Source organism: Sebastes umbrosus, chromosome 22 (genome assembly GCF_015220745.1).
Source record: "Sebastes umbrosus isolate fSebUmb1 chromosome 22, fSebUmb1.pri, whole genome shotgun sequence".
In the NCBI taxonomy this organism is placed as follows: Eukaryota; Metazoa; Chordata; class Actinopteri; order Perciformes; family Sebastidae; genus Sebastes; species Sebastes umbrosus.
In genome coordinates this window covers 6,952,823-6,970,883 of record NC_051290.1, presented here as the reverse complement: position 1 = coordinate 6,970,883, position 18,061 = coordinate 6,952,823, and the positions used below count along the sequence as shown (strand labels likewise).

Here is an 18,061-nt window from a genome sequence, read left to right as displayed (position 1 = left end):
TCTCACCCTTACACCTTTAAACCTCTTACACATCACGCCATGTCTGAGTCCCTTACACTGATTTACCCTTCTTTACTTCCAACTTCATCACTGGTAATCTTTCTTGACTTCCTTGTAGCTTCACATTTATTCTCTTTTCTCTTTCTCTCTTCCTGCTCCACCACGAGGCATCTGCCCTCCGGGGCCGGTAACCGGTGCTCTCCCAACCTTCGCTTTCTCCTCCTCTCACACCGCTCTTCACCTCCTGGCATCCTGCTCAGCTTCTCGCACGCTCATTTATCACCGTGAGGGTTTGATTTACGTTTGAGCCTCGTGTTTTAACGTCATTAATTTATTGGAACATCGTTTATTGTGGGGAAGTGTGAAGAAGCAGCTACTGAGAACGTGTGTTGAGACAGAATGATAGCTTCAGCATTATGTAGTTCGACGGAGCGTTAATGGCGTTTAGCAGTAAACATGGCTGGACGTTGTCAGTCACCTCGAGGTGTGACCCCTTGCTTTAATATAATAATGAAATGTTGGTTTAATAGCAAACAGCAGAATGATGCATTACTGCCCTCTAGATGAGCACACTTGGTCTCAGCACAGGAAAGCTTTTCGTCTATGTCTGACAGTGTTGTAGATATCTTTCTGTTCCTGCAGTCAGATGACTACTGCACGTGATTTGATCAAGGGTCATCAATGCTCCTTGCTTACCAAGTGAAATTTAGACATTCATCAAATTAAACTTCCAGCTGCTAAATCCTTAATAGATTCAAGGTCAAGTGAGATCTAAAGTTAAATTGAATGTACAACACGCTCCCTAATCATAGGTACCAATGTACCAAATTACACTGCCAAAAGTAATGAACATCTCCTCAGTGAAACTAACACACCTCGTCCTCCTCCGGCTCATCTCTCAGCAAATCTCTCCCAGTGGACTCCCAGTGGTTTCCACACCTTCTTCCACCTTCTCCCCTTATTTAACATCCACTCCCATGTTACAGTAATCCTGTTCTTTTCACCTCCCTCTTCTTCACTCAGAGAGCATGCGGCCCCGGTGGGGTTCGTGGAGGATTTCCTTACCATGCTCTCGATCTGTCTTCCATTTCCCATGCTCGCTCAGAACTCCTCTACCTTGCGCTGTTACTCTTCCCTCCCTCCCTCCCTCTGTTTTCCTCTATCTCTGCTCCTCAGCGAGCCTCCAGCCCCTTGGGGTCGGGGATCGTATCCTTCTTCTCTGATCTGTAGCAGCGGGAAGCCTGCCAGATTAATGCTAAACTTGCATTGGTTCCCATCGTATGCCATCCTTTCCCCCCCTCCCTCTTTTTCTCTATATAACTCAGCATCCCCCTACCACACACAAATACACATACACACCTCATTAGTTATAGTGGCATCTGCTTTAAATTGTACCCATCTGAGCACTGGCGTAGTCCCCACGTCCATGCATCGGCCAGTGCTAATTGCAGCGCCACATGTCCCATCGATGCCGGCTGCCACAGCGAGGCATAAAGGAAGAGACCTGCACAGTGTGACTTTGCATTTTTCATGACTTCCTCCACCCCAGAAACTTTGAGTTTATGGCCTTGTGATCATATATGCACATGTAGTCATTATTAACATTAATAGGTTCATATGCCAGGTCTGTACTTGGACCTGTGCAGCGTGTGTGTGTGTGTGTGTGTGAGTGTGTGTGTGTACAGTGTGGTACCCTGCTGAGAGAGAGGAGCTCAGGACTGATGTATTATTCATGGTACGGAGATAGTAAACTCACATAAAGGGAGAATGTGCTTATTTGATATAAGCATGGAGGAGGCCTCTTATTCTTTTAGTGGTGATGGACGACGGCAAATGTCAAGCTCACACATTCACACACAAATCTTGCAGTCCAGTTGTGCTGTATATTGTTGGATTCATCACACCTGTCACAGCCTTAATCCGACTTTATTTTTTACTTTAGGCCTTTAGATTGAAAAATACAAATTTCCTTCTATCCTTTAGGTCTTTGCACACCAAGTATGGTCAAAACTGAATTAACTACGTGGGTGCAATCACTAGCGCTAGTCCCAAGCAGGGCTAATGAATGAATGACATTCGCAGAAGAAGTTATTCTTTAGCTCCTTTTGTTTTGCAACCATCCCTGATTCCAAGCTGTTCTGCAATCATCTGCCAAAATCTATCTTTAAGATCCTTTTATTATCTCTTTATTCGATACGAAGTGAATCAGATGCCAACCCTCTTTTAGCTTTTGACGGATGCAGAAAAACGCAGAAAATCAAACCTGTTATGAAATTTTAATGATAGATGAAAGTTTCGGAGTCGGAGTGTAAACGTGATTGACACAACGTGAGGTTGTATTTCTTTTCATGAGTGTGACAATTGCATGTTGCAAAAATACCACACTAAAAACAGGTATCCTGATGAGCTTCCAAGCCATCTTTCGGTCTCCGATGCCAAGGAACACTGAACAAGCGGCGGTATTTGACGAGTTGGGAGTGAGAATGTGTTGACATGGGGTACAAAGGACATGCCAAAAGCACGAACAGCTTTCTAATTGCATGCTTTAGCCTTGTGTATTCATTCAAACGCCTTTTTGTGTGACAAGGCTGAATCTGAACCAGGAAAAAAACATGCCTAACGCTGCAGAAAGAAAGGATAACCAAAACTACAAACATATTACCAGAGTTGAGCTGTAATAAAGCGGAATCATCCGTAAAGCCAACACTTTGCATCATGCTTGATCACTGTCAACACACACACACACAGCAATACAAACACTAGTGTGTGTGTGGATTCATTTGTCCAGCACACTTGAGTGTCTGTGTGTGTTTCTGTGTCCACATGAACATTATGAATAATAAGTAGGACGAGACATCATTTCCCAGGTTATTAGGCAGCCTAATCCCGGCCTCACATTTTGCTGACTGTAATTGTTTTTGATATATTTGATTCACCCACTGCTCACAATCCTTTTGTTTGCACTGCAGCTTGCTGCCTTGTGAGCAAAGCATTCGCAAATGGGGACCCGGCATAAGGAGCGCAGCTAAATCAACATAATGAAAGCAGAAAGTGGCTCCTCTGGGAGGAGTATCCAAATGACAGACATCTCAACGACTCCATCACGAGCCACATCGGCGTTCCAGATGGATGACGTTGGGCTTAAAGCAACAATTTGCTCGCGATGTGTAGAACACTTGAACTTTTCAGCATTATTAGATTAGGTGATTAGATGGAACCTTAATGGTCCCCGTGGGGAAACTGGGCTTGTTGCAACAGCAGAGAGGAGGATTCAGATAAGAATTAAACAAATACAATGTACTGAAGATAATGCATGCAATTTGTTCAATAGAGCAGAATGGCTGACAGATTACTCTGTGGATTTGCAATGGACATAGAGGGATGGAGCAGCTAGTTCATTATAAAAGGGTGTGTAGATGTAAGGAAAAGGAAAAGTAGAGGTATTGCAGGATGGGCACACCTGACTGCAGTGAAACAGGCATTGTAGTGGAAAAGGTTAAAGCTGCACGAATCAATAATTTCATATAGCAATGGATCAAATGAGTGATGTGAAAGAAAATGATCACCTGATTGTACAATTTCTCTCAGTTTTATGGGGCTTTTTAGCCTCTTTCAGCTCATTGTTTTGATTTTAAGGCTATATATTATAATAGTATAATAACTTTATGAGGTGATAATATGTCAGTGTTATGTTTTCAGTTTGTTCCGATGCCCCCAAAGTGGCCGTGCAGATTTAATGTCCATGGGAGCACGGTGACTTGGATTGCTGGATAATCCTCAGACCTTGTTTTGCATGTGGACGATTACATCAGAAGGAGGTAGTTCCGATGAAAATGGTTCACGCTGACGTCTGTGGATGTCCAGAGTAAAGTAGTGAACAATCACCACACTCACCCTTGTTTCCCTGGTGTGTTAAAAACAGCTTTGCCTTTATTGATAGTGACAGTGATAGTTATGAAAGGGGGAGAGAGAGGGGATGACATGCAGCAAAGGGCCACAGGTCAGATTCGAAGGGCTTAGCCTTGGTACATGGGACACCAGCTCTACCTGGTGAGTTACCGGGGTGCCATCAAATGCAATTTTCAATGCTAAAACCTTGGTTATACTCCTAAACAGACAGCTGCGGACAGCTGCGGACACCACGGACGCGTAGTAGTTCTGTTTATGATGTCTGCTTGGAGGACGCGTTCCACACATTTAGACATTGTGGACATGTTTGGACGTCAACACAGAGCCTACACAGAGCCTACTCACGCTGACACAAGATCATGCAAGAATCCCTGAACCACATATCAAACAAAAATCCATCTCGTCAGCCATTAAGTAATGCGTTTGTGTCCGGCAAGCCAGAGCACAGACCAATCAGTGTCTTGTGAGGAGCTACTGTCAGCTATGGCCGTGATGGACGACACGGAGAGGCGACTGTTTGTTCTAAACAGCAATGGCGTCTCCTGGAGAGGTTAGCGTATACTGCTGCAATAGCATCAGATAGGTTACTTGCTTAATTACCATGAAATTTGCAGACCTGTAAAATTAAGTGTTACCCAAAAAAGTGGATACAAATCTGAGAATTTGTTTAATAGCTTAACAATTGTATCTTAAAATTATCACTACCTGCCTCCCGGGTATTTGTGGTAAAACAGAATAACATTTTCTGTTTTAATGAGATATTTTCACACCTTTATTTCTTCCAAATATAAGTGCAGCTCTGAAAATACTTCTTTCAATGTATTTGTCTGTCTTCCGTTCCAAACTTGGCAAAAGGTAATTATGTCTTCTTTGCAATTATAGATAACAGAAGTAAAAAAAAAAAAATATAGCCTTACTTTGAAAGCTGCATACAGATTAACTGTACAGTTAAGGCCCCTGCTTCTCTCATTTTAAGGTGAGTGTTTAGAAAATGAAAATGGAGGTGGAAAAAAATATTCTTCCAGAGTAAAACATGCTATTAAAATAAACCACGGTGTAGGTGGAGCAGATCGTTGGCTTCGATGTATGTTTCTTGCACATGTAAATGTAAAAAAGGTTTAAGATAATACAGCGGTTAAGCAGAGCAGCATTAAATGAGGCACCTGCCACTCACCTCATGGAGCTGATTCACTGATGTGTGAAGACTTTCCATTGTGAAAATGTTCCCCCGATACCTTCCTTTAAGACACTGCCAATAAAACACATCTCCTCTTTGGTTCAACTTCCTGCTTTCCCATCTCCAACTTCTCTCCAGGTACGTGACTAATGAGCTCAGGATTATAAAAAACCCTGCCGTGAAGATGCTGCAAAGGTTTTCCTTTCTGTTCCTCTTCGCTCCTCTAAACAAAGAAAACATCCTGGATACTGCCATCTACATTTTTCACCACTAATTCTGGTTGTCCACCTGGGCGCTGGACTTAACCTCCAATAACCTGCTCTCCTCCTTCCATATCAGATGTTCTCCAAAGAGCCAAACCACCCTCCTCTCCTCAATTAATCTCCTCTGATGGAAGAATTCAGGATGCTGATCACCTTTTTAGCCAACGTTTGCCTTGTTAGAGTTTTAAAATCCCAATCCAGTCGCCAGAAAACAATGAACGTTTCTGCAAAATATGGAATACGTTGAATGTTCGGAACCAAAAATAAGTTTCATATCAGCCTTGTGTCATGCTTGCAGTAACACACAATGCCACGTGGATAACGTTGTGAAACTATTGATTAGGTTTAGACAACGAAACTACCAACACAATCTCATCCCAACCCGTCACATATTGATGGCCCCTTGGCCGCCCTACTACCGGCGCCCATGTCCCCGACCGAGTGTTTAATATTGACGCGGATGGGTTTATATTGTAGTGCCTTGAAAGCCTGGTGCATCTCACACGGACACTAAAGGGTGCCTTGTGCTTGGCTTCACACATCGAGAGGTGTGACAAAGCATCATTATTTGACGCCCTCGGAATGAGAACAAGCTGAAATGACTTGGTTAAGGTTAGAAAAACGATCACGGTTTGTGTTAAAACAATAACATAACGACTTAACGTAACAACCGTAACAACGTATAACAACCACCCTTAGCGGACTTTCTTACATAACATGCATAACAAGCATAACAATGTAAGCAGGTGAAAGTCCTGTGTTTGTTTGACCCATCCATCATCCCTCCCGTCCACACTTTTCTGACTTTCTCGCTTGTTATACTCATTATTATAACACCTAACTTTCAATAACTGTCGCTCAATATCACGTCGCTCATTGTACTATGTTCTCGGGACCTCTCTCTGCCTCTTGGTGCCTCATTCCGTGTTTGACCTTTGGACATTTAGCCTCTCAATTCAGTTCAGGCCAAAGGGAAACATACGTTTACATAGGCAACTGTGAACTAAAAACAAAAATCTGGTCCTCTTTCTAGGTGACATGGTGGAGAGGAGGTCCTGTTGCTCTGGCTCTGTCTGTTTGGCAATGCTGTGAAGCTGCTTGACATCCTCCTGGATCCATCTCTTCATCTTGTATATGTTCACATTATAATTTTTGTCATATGGATTATCTATGTTGTAATTTCCTTATGTTGTTACTCTGTACACACGACATCTTTTGCACGTCTGTCCATCCTGGAAGAGGGATCCATCCTCTGTTGCTCTTCCTGAGGTTTCTTCCATTTTTTTCCTGTTCAAATGTTTTCTTGGTGGAAGTTTTTCCTTATCCGATGAGAGGGTTGTACTGTAAAGCCCCCTGAGGCAAATAGTGATCTGTGATATTGGGCTACACAAATAGAATTGACTTGACTTGAATTCTCCCTCGCTCTGACCAAATGCGAAAACATCAACATTCAAGGTGGTTTGCAGAAACGTACAATGCCAACATTTCCTTCCCGGCGACCGCGCTGTAAAAGCCTCATAATGTTGAACTTATGGACACAAACATCCCTCCTACTCATGGCTCTGGATTTAGCTCCAGGCGTCTGTATGTCCATCAGTGCGAAAATCAGGTGTTGTTGTATAGAAAAACAAGCATTCAGAAGGGGACTCATTAGAGGTGTGAAAACACAGACTGATGGAGCTGGAAGACGGGAGGAATACGCAAGGTAAAGTGAATGAGATGGATGACCTGAGCCGCCGCAGCCTCTAGGATGAAGCCACGATGTGAGTGGAAAACATGTTGGGTGACAGCTTTGATTAAGATGCTTGCCGGCTAATCCGTTGCCTCGCTGTCTCTCTGTATCTCACTTTCTGACGCTCACACAAGCGTAAACTAATAGGTAGATGGAGCAATGATGGAAAACGCAGAGGTCAGAGAGAGAGGAAGCATTCAACAACAGGATGTGATGTTTGTTCATGACCCCAGGTCAAGGACGGGCAAATCAAAATCAACACGAGTCTGTGGCAGCCACGCAGTTCATGCAATACTTATGTAAACATAGTTACTGTGTACATTACATTTTAGTGTTATTCTAATTACTTAACCCTCTGAGACACACAATAGACCTGTTTTTTTGTCTTTTTTAGGGGGGTACAGGGGGTCTTTAGGATGAGAGAGCAGGTCAACAGTAGATGTCATAGAAGTGGTGTACATCATCTGAAAGCTGGGAATCTGAAGATTAATTTGAGATGCATTATGTCTCAATAATTGTTGCAGCAATTTTTGGGTTGATACCATTTGTTACACAGATTTGGTGCTAAATTTAACCATTTTTTATCACTCGAGAATTGATAAAAATGATCAATAATCCCTCCAAAATACCACATTAAGACACCAAGACCTTGAGGAACACCATAGAAAAAGCCATGCTGTGATTTGGTATCAAAAACTTTTGACGTTTGGAGGTTTCTGCAAGAACTGCCTTTTTTCGTTGATTGCATGGCGAGCAATTGTGTTGTGTAAACTGCTCAGAAACCCCCTTATTGTCAATCTACCTAGGAAAGCCATCCATTATCTGAATGCTCTAGGTCTCTAGTGTGTGGCTGTAAAGTTTTATGAGGCTTTGATTATCCTAGAGGTCACCACAGGTAATTTTATACAGTGAGGTCAAGTTGTGGCTCCTATGGGGACTAACATCATCACACATGAATACAGTTGGGTTCATTGGATCCACAAGAGTCTCAGCTTTACAGTGATACCCAAGTTATGTAATTTCAAGACTGTTTAGGGACCCCAGTATGCAGAAATATTCAGATACACAATTTTAGAATAGGTGAAATAACACATTTATACTGCAAAAAGCTGCATTTGATTATCATAAAGTGGGCATGTCTGTAAAGGGGAGACTCGTGGGACCCATAGAACCCATTTTCACTCACATATCTTGAGGTCAGATGTCAAGGGGGACCCCTTTGAAAAATGGCCATGCCAGCTTTTCCTCGCTCCCCTTGCCAGTTTTCAGCAAATGCTTCTCAAACACGAGTAAATATTGCATTTGTTGGGGAGTATTTTCAGTGTAATACATATTTTGTGTGCTAGTTCTAGCAGGAGGATGGTGTATGTGGGATTGAGTCAAAATGAGTGTGCGTGTTCACGGTAATGAAGGAACATAACACCCAGTGCAACGGTGTGGCTCATTAATGTGTTTTTAGACAACAATGGAGCTCTACGGCACAGAGGAACAGGATATATCAGGATTCATACTTGTACCTTAAAGCCCAGGATCATGTGATAACCAGGAGGGCCGGTACCGAACGTCATTAAGCAGAACTTGATTTGACACGAAAGTAAATGAAAGCATTCATTTTGGATTCTATTATGCGCTCAGTGCAGGGGGCAGTAAATGCATTTATTCCCCGCAATGAAACCGACTTTGCCTCGCTGGAACCGACTTTTCTCCAGCTCGGATATCTCTTGGCCTAATTGCCGCCGGTGGCTAAATCCTACCCATTTGCATCGATCTCCTTTGAAGAGAGATGCAGATGAGCTTAACGAGTGTGCTAATTATGCTCGCTCGGCGTGGGGAGCCCGCTGAAACCGCAACTTTATGTGTGTGTGTGTGTTAGTGTATGCATATTTGAGATTTCATGCTTGTTGTGAGTGTTTGTTTTCGTGCAAAAATACTGGGGACAAACAAGCTGACATTAAGACTTGGTTTGAATATCATTCAGCGGATAAATAATGTGCTTTGATTGCACATACAGTCGGCTCAGTATCGCAACCTGCCATGCTCAACAAAAGAAGAAGAAAATGGAGCTACTTTTGCTGAAAACATCCACAAAACAATATTTTTCAGTGTTGACATGAAAATGGAGACAAATGCTATTGTGTGTGTGCGTGTGTGTACCTGAGGCTGTTTTGGTCCAGTGTATGTGTGTGTGTGCCAGCCAGTGTAATGGCAATGACTGGTGTTGTCTCCCCTAGCACACAATAGCCTGGCCGCCCAGACAAAATGTCACTCGACAGGCCCGTCTCTTCCATCCCTCCCTTCCTCTCCCGCTCCCCTCATCCGTTCCTCCTCGCTGAAAGGGATGTAACGACATCGACGAGTGACAGAGCTGGAGCATGAAAAGCTGTGACACCGGGGCACAATACGTACATTTGTGACTAAACATCACAGAGACATGAAAGCGCCCTAACAGAGAGATAATTGGCTTGGTGGTTGCGGCTCCTCAAAGCGAGCAGAAGACAGTGAAGGGCTGCAACCGTCACAACACATCAAGGTTAATTGAGAATTTCAGAAATATGGCTTTTTTTTTTTTTCTAAATCTATCGGGAGGGGAGGGAGCACGCCACCCAGCAGGCACAGCTTTCGGCGCACAAAGGATATTTCACCGCTTGCGGGATCGAGCCGTCCTGATTTTTGATTTTTGCTGTATTTCCACTCTGAGACAAGAAAAACTCAGAGTGTGACAGTGGAGATGGATGATATTATACAACAGTATGACCATGCATGATTCCCATCTCAGAAAACACCACTCAGAGTGTATCTCACTCGCTGTGGTGTTCCCATCTGTCTTGTTACTTGCTAACGAAAAAGAAAGCAGAATGTTTATTTTTTTATGTTGACGAGACCGGCTGTTTCCACTTTATTTGCTTTGCGTTAAACAAAGATGCATCGCAACGAGACATGCCGAACAATATAGCAAACAAGAATTGGAGATTGGATTTTCAAAACAACCCACAGCGGCACATTAAGCTGAAAGGAAAGAGAGATTCTAGTTGCGCATACACTTGTTTTAAAGAGGACCTATTATGCTTTTGTGCTCTCTCCCTTTCCTTTAGTGCGCTATAAAAAATGTTTGTGCATGTAAAAGGTCTCCAAAGTTACAAAATCCACACCAAAGGGAGTTACTCTCCCCCACAGAAACACTGCTCCTGAAATGGCTGAAATGCCTCGCTTGAAGTCCCGCCTTTTCTACTGTAACTTGGTGATGTCACCAAGTAACACATTTGTGTCATGTGATGAGGAACAACCAATCACAGCCGGCAGATATCTTTTCTTTTCTTCTATGGTAAATATAGAGGAGAAGTTAATAATTTTAGTGCAGGGATACCCAGAGCTTTACGATCTGTCCAACAGATATTTTTACTTGCTTCACCCTTTCTGTCCAAGGACGTCACAACATACAGTTAAAAGGTCTACTATCTTGACACAGAGATATCGATTGTAAAGCTACTGTGAGGGATTTGCAGTGCTGGAAATTCATTTATCTTTGTTTTGACTGGGTTTAGTTTACTCAGTGAGGCTTCCTGCTAAATTCCTGCAGCGTAATCATTATCGTCATCGCGGCACGCAGGTTTTGGTTGCTTAGTAACGGCAGGCGGACAGGAGCGCAACCTCCCAAGCACATTGGAAAGAAAAGAAAAGCTGCACGGCCCCTAAAGCATATAAACATGTTCTAGTAGGAATCCAAAATACAAGTATGCACTTGGTAATAAGCATACTACGTCCACTTTAAAATGTGGAAATGGAAGCATTCCTTGGAAGCATCTTTCTTTGTCATTGTCATACTTACTACAAACAGGTTGCACCGGGATGAAATAAAGCACAACAGCAGCTGTCGTGTAAATGTGTAGGTTGCAAGACAAGCCACCAGTTCCTATTTTGCGAGAAGCGCTCACTCGATTTCCTCGTTCAAAGCGAGCGATGTCCTGCTTGTCGTGCGCTTGACTGTTTTTGCGAAGGCCGAATGTTTTCTCGATCAGGACAAGACAGGCCCGGGGTCAAACAATCTGAGGAGATCACATGCACAGGCTTCTATACTCAAACACACCGAGGTTTGGCGGTGAGTAGAGCAGTCGCTAGAGAGGAGAGGAGAGACGGGCTGGCTGAAGTGAGATGGATGTCGGCTCTTGGAGGAACCTCACGGCACGCGGCTGCTGGGACTTGGAGATAATTTGCTGCTTGTCTGTGAAAACAAGATGTAAAGCCATACTTCATTGTTGTCCTCGCTGTCCCATCTGCCATGGGCCAGAATGAAAATGACCTGTGTTTATGTGTGTGTGAGTGGATTTTGAGTGGATTCTAGTTCACAGTAAGCAAGCGTCCTTCTGCATACAACCTGTAAATCATGCCAATAGAAAAGTCAAGAACATAAGCACTCACTGGCTACAGGTTCAGTTGATGGAGGACGAAACCTGCCAAAATAAAAAATAAATAAATAAATGACTCGATAAATACATAAATATGCCATTAAATGTAGAAAAAATAATATTTAAAATACATGTAGCCAACCTGACCCCATGACACATGTTGAGTGACAGTCCCCTCATTTGCCTAATGTGGCAGAAATGCATAAAGAAATGTATAAAGAAAAGAATACAGAAAAAAATAAGTTTGGGGACATAAATAAGGGGTGAAATGCAAAGGGAAAATCGTGCAGAAATAAATAAATAAATAAAAAATGCATAAATACATAAATAAATACATACATTTAAAAATGAATACAAAATAAATAAAACATTATACAAAAATAAATATTTAAATAAAAAAGTATACAATAATAAATAAATGAATGCAAAAATAAATTAAAAATTAATGAAAATAAATTAATTTATAAATTAATAAAAATGAGTACATGAATAAATAAAAGGGAAAATTAAACAGAACAGTAAAAAATTAGGGAAATAATACAAAGATAAATAAATAAAGAAGCAACTCAAAACAAAAATGTCAATTTATTTCACACTTCATCAATTAATTAATGGCTACATGCATTGTTAATATTATATTTGCTATAGCAACATACATTTAATGACATTTATTTACTTATCAAGTTATTTATTTACTTTTCGATTATTTTTAATTTTGGCAGGTTTCGTCCTCCATATCAGTTCGCAGTTGCTGATGAGGGCTTGTGACGCATAAGACTTATTTTTAATTAGCTACATGGTCATTAAGATGTGGTTAATTGTATGCATTGTGTTAACGCTGTGTCAAAGTCAGCTAAGGACGAGGCTCGGCGGAAACAACGGTTTAGCAGCTCTCCAGTAATGCAGTGTGACCCTGTGTAATTTCAATATGATAATTGGAAGAGGTCCCCCCCCGCCCCTGCATACACACACACATACACACATAATGGACGAACTTTGGCAGATGAGAAAGCAATACAGCACCCCCTCTTGGTGGGCTCTCTGCAGGTATTAGTGTATTTCCATCACAGGGTAACATCAGCATTAGTCCTCAACACCACTGCTGGCAGGAAAACACATCAAACAGAAAAAATAAAGCAGAAAAAATCACCAGTTTTTAAATTGCAGCGATGGACAAATTGCAAAGAGCTGCACGCTAATGCACCCCTCTGCACCGCTGAGCCCATCATTCGGTGTTATGTGCAATTTGGTGCATACGGTGATGCTGAAAAAAGGGCAGCAGAAAAAATCCCCTTTCTCAAGCCAAGCAACCCCTCTGTGGAGGGAAATTAATTATTCATACAAAAGCAGCACAATAGTATAATTCAGCCCCGCACATGAATAATGCATTTCAGATATGAAACCTTAAAGGTAGAAAATAAAAATGTTTGATTTTCAGCTCGTCTGTCTCCAAACTCAGCCGTCAGATTTAACACACAAAATAAGAATAAAAATAATAATAGAATAAAGTGTTTTTTTTTACTTTTATCTTGGTTGCACAGTGTCTTTTGCATACGAGAGCACTGAAAGTCAGAACTGACCAACCATATGAGTATAAATTGCCTACACTCACACGATATAGGCTGCATACCCAGAGTACGAAGCCTAGAGGTATTACAGGACTGCTGGAGTGTCATGTCAGTGTCACATCTACTTGGTAGAGTTGGGAAATTTGCCCCATGGGCTGAAACTGTAGCACGATAGGCGCCATTTTGGTTCAAGCCTCCAATGGATAACGGAAGTGCCTGGCAGCTGCATTCATGACCCAGGGGAATGTCGTAATTAGGACAACATAATGACGACTCAAAAAAAAAGTGGTGTAATGCCACAGAAGTGAGGAAGCTAAAATATGTGTGTATGTTTTTCTGTTAATGGAGGTGCGAACTCCAGGATAAGGGCCTTGTTTCAGGACAGCGTGGTTTCTAGATGTAAATTGTTCCTTCTACGAATCACATCCTGAAACTTGCTCTCATTTATTCTGGTCCTGTAAATATACATGTGAATTGTGGAAAGATGTCAATAATTTTAACATTTTCTCAGATTTTTGCTTATTTGGCTGCTGTGATTACAGTGACAAAGACAGTAATTAATTTTTTCTTATTAATTTAATTTTAATTCTCGCAAAGTTCCACATTCACAAGTGTAAATTTACCAAAAAAAAAAAGCCTAATTTCTTTGTATTTATGAAAGAAATGGATCTTTATCTGTCAACAATTTCTTCCTCACAAAACAAAAAAGCAATGAAAACAATGAATGTATGCAATATCTTTAAAGTTTTTAAGTGAAATTATTGTCATACTCTCGCATGGTCTTTTTATTTATTTTTTATTTTATGTTGGTTTTGTTTCATTTATGTTGTCCTTTTATGTTTGGCACAGCTCTTTGCTTTTGTTTTCACTATGCTTCTTTTGTATGTAAATTATTGTATAAGGCCATTTTGAAATAAAAAAATAAAATAAAAAAATGTGTGTATGTGATGTTATTTTAGCTATACCAACGTTTTGTATTAATTAAAGGCAGATAAGTATATAATTAATTTGGGGATTAATATTTTTAATTAATTAAATAAACAATTAAGGCATGCACTTAAAACAGTATTTCTGTTCTTCCCCTCTCTGTGGCATGGTTGTGTTACATTATAGGAGGTTGGAATTTACATAAGGCCAGTGAAGGCATCATTGACGTCAGTCTTCTTGTCGGATACACACACGCCACTTCAAAACATGACCGCTTCTGTAATTGTCCGAAGGTTAGCAGCTCTTTCAGGGGCTTCTGCAGTGGCAGCAGGGGCATACGGAGCTCACGGTAGGGACACTACAGTAGCTTATACTCCATACTCTTGAATGAGTATTTTCATTAGGCTGGATAGTAAAGCAAAGCCAGGAAAAACATGTCATGTCAACGCTTCCTGCACCAGGGTCCGTTCACAAAAACGCCAATTTAAGATTATGTTCTCTATCGACAAAATCTGCACAGCTATACAAGAAAAAACATATGCTACTAATGTTTAATAGGCTAATGTTTAATTCGGCATACAAAATGGCACATAAAGCTGCACGTTATTTTAGTAAAATAGATAATTGTGTAATGAAGGTGACCCGCCTCCACAGTGTGGCATGCTGGTAGATAGAAGGCTTATTTAACTAGAGGGTCAATGGCAAACGTGCAAGTGCAAGTTTGCTGGAAATAGCTAAACGCTGCTGTATTTGGTTACTTTTAAATGAGTATATAAAATGTATTAGGGCTCATATTAGGGATGCACTGATCTTGAGACATTATATTTACACTACTATGGCTGACAACATGAGATAATGCACAAATACCTGTTTTCACCATTGTTCACAAGCATTGACAAAAGAAATTGTCCCCAAATATATTTCCCCAAAACGCCCTTCTTTTGTTTCATTTTTATTTTTTCTAAATGTAATTTTTTTAATTATTATTATTATTTATTTTATCTTATTTCACATGAAAAGCACCTTATGTTCTATTTGTGTGTTCTATAATTTCCTTGTAAAAGGTGGAAAAGTTGGTTCACTTCATATTTCTATCTATTAAGTATGTTTATGTAAATGTCTGTTTGAGTAAAACCAAATAAAGGAAAAACAAAATGAGAAAGTCACATTTGATATGACATGATAGTACATTATGTAATTTTTCTGTTCCATATTTCTTGTTTTAGGGTTCAAAAACAGTGACCCTGATGACTACCAGAGAGTGGTATGTAAATAGTACTGTGATAGCAAATCATGATATTAAATTGATTTCTTCAAACCTTTCTACTTGGTCACTGCCTAAGTCTCCTAATTTAAAGTTACTGTCGCTATGTCTTTTTACTCATGCACGTTGACTTGCACTGTTGATCTCGAGACTTTCTGAATGTCAAAAGACAGGAACGGGGTTTTGAAATATCTAGGGCTGTCAAAGTTAACGCGATAATAACGTGTTCAAGCAAATTCGTTTTAACGCCGCTAATTTCTTTAACGCAACCTGCGATGTTTAAGGTTGTAGCGAGCTCAGTTTTAAAGCTGAAGATAAAATAAAGCCCCAAATTGTGCTAAAATTTGGCAAGTAAAAACTGGCATGACCATTTTCAAAGGGGTCCCTTGACCTCTGACCTCAAGATATGTGAATGAAAATGGGTTCTGTGGGTACCCACGAGTCTCCTCTTTACAGATATGCCCACTTTATGATAATCACATGCAGTTTGGGGAAAGTCATAGTCAAGTCAGCACACTGACACACTGACAGCTGTTGTTTCCCAACAGGAAACAATGTGTTATGATTTGAGCATATTGTTTTATGCTAAATGCAGTACCTGTGAGGGTTTCTGGACAATATCTGTCATAGTTTTGTGTTGTTAATTGATTTCCAATAATAAATATATACATACATTTGCATAAAGCAAGCACGTTTGAGTATAAAATACTTGACAAATCTCACTTTAAGGTACATTATGAACAGATAAAAATGTGCGATTAATCACGATTAAATATTTTAATTGATTGACAGCCCTAGAACTATCTCTTTAAGAACAGATCCATTTTTCAGCCTGGTTTGATAGACTGTCCGTTGTGCAAATAGAGAACTTGATGGATGAAAATGATCTAATCGGTGCATGATAGTAACCCACTCCCCTTTTACACTAGTAACAACTTAAATGCTGTCTAGTAGTCCATTTACACTGTTCAGTAGTATCCCTCGTCTCCAGGCAGAATTTCTCTGAATGCTTTCTCTCTGTGTGTCTGCCTCTCCAGCTATTTGAAACCGCCAACAAGTACCATTTCTACCACAGCCTGGCCCTGCTGGGTGCTGCCCACTCTGGCAAACCTGCTGTGGTGAGTATGGAAGCCTAATACTGACTCTCAGGGCTGGATGCACTCGAGTGTCCCTTAAAATTGCCATTAACGGTCTGTCCCGACTCCCCACTCAGAAAACCAGTATTCCTTTAGGCCAATAATTACAAACCTGTGGCTAAACAGCTGGCAATGGAGCAGTGGAACTGTACTTATTCTTGTGTGTCCTGGCTTTATGACTAATAGTATTCCCAACATATGCCAAACCTGCAGTGCCAAGTATTTGCAGTGCAAATGCGATTTAAAGATTCATTAAGCATAAAATAACTGATTGAAAAATCAACAAACTGAAGAGGAGGTGCACGCCAGATTAGGTGTGATCTATGTGGCGGCCAAACCAATCAGGATGTCTTGGACGTCACATCTAGTTGGAGCTTTTGGAGGAGACAATTGGACTCCAGGCTCAGTGTTTCCTTTGGGACATTTTGTACTTACGTTCTCCAATTCAGAATGAGATAAACTTATTACCCCACTAGCCCTGTCTAATAGTGTTACTGCCCAATGATGGCAGTGTTCGCAGCCGGAATCGGACCAGTACATTTGACCCGATTCTGGGGCGTCATTCATCTTTTGTCTCAAGGTGGTTGGAGTACGAATGAAAACTGACTGATTAAAGATGTTTCTTGTGTGCCACCTGTCTCCCTTCAATCCAGGCTGGTACCCTCCTGATAGCGGGCATGGGGATGTTCTGTGGCTCTCTGTACCACCAGGCCATGACCGGGGACCCCAGTCTACGCAAGGTGGCTCCCATGGGGGGTGTAGCTATGATCGTCGGCTGGCTGGCCATAATTCTCTGAACTGTACCGGTTCACATCCCCTCCACAGGGACACAAAACTGTCAGACTGTTAATGGATGAACTGGAGGGCTTGTAAGAACTTGGCTGAGGGGTTAAAAGCGTTGAGTTATGTCACACCCATCTAACCGCACCCAGTCCTGGGTGGTGTGTGTCAGCAGGAGATAAGGTCACAACTGGATTATCACTTTTCTACCATTGCTGTCTGTTTCTGACTGGTGTCCATGTCACATTTTGTCACCTCAACAATTTGTTGACCTAACATTTTAAATGTCATGTTAAATCATTGAGCTAATAGAAATCCATAATGCTATACATAGGTTTGTGAATATTACACTAGTATATCTAGTTGTTTCTTTGTTTTTACTATATTTCCCCCTACTGCAGTAAATACAGTTTCTATATTTCTGTACATTTATACAGCATAGGTGTGGCGAATGGAGTAAAAATAAAGAAAGGAATATGAAGGCTTTAAAAATTAAATAAATTCATTTTCTTACACATTGTTGGGTTGCCTAATTTTTGTGTGGTCGGCAAGTACATGTGATTCAAATTATGCACTGACTGTAAGTACAATTTTGAGGTACTTTACCTGACCATTTCTATTTTATTCTACTTAATACACATCACAAGTTTATGAAATATGAATCATTCTTCTATATTAAAATGCATAACAGTTTGCATATGAAACTGATCTACTATCTACAACATTAAAATGCTACTTCCATGTTAATGCATTGATATTGTGTATTTTTAGGCATGCTAGCAGCATGGCTTGAAGGTCCAGACTGAAATTTCAATTACTATTAAACCCACGTTCATGTTCCCCAGAAGATGAATCCTACACCAGACAATAAATAATGGTTCTTAACCATCCAAATCTGCATA

At 40.9% G+C, this 18,061-nt stretch overlaps 1 protein-coding gene across 1 annotated transcript; it reads left to right on the top strand.

The window, feature by feature from the left end:
- Positions 1-14,190: 14,190 nt before the first annotated feature.
- On the top strand, positions 14,191-17,679 carry tmem256 (transmembrane protein 256). Its single transcript, XM_037759679.1, has 4 exons — positions 14,191-14,328; positions 15,206-15,243; positions 16,281-16,361; positions 17,033-17,679. Exons 1-4 carry the CDS (start codon positions 14,247-14,249, stop codon positions 17,174-17,176), a joined length of 345 nt encoding a protein of 114 aa, XP_037615607.1. The 5' UTR covers positions 14,191-14,246; the 3' UTR covers positions 17,177-17,679.
- The last annotated feature ends 382 nt before the right edge of the window (positions 17,680-18,061 follow it).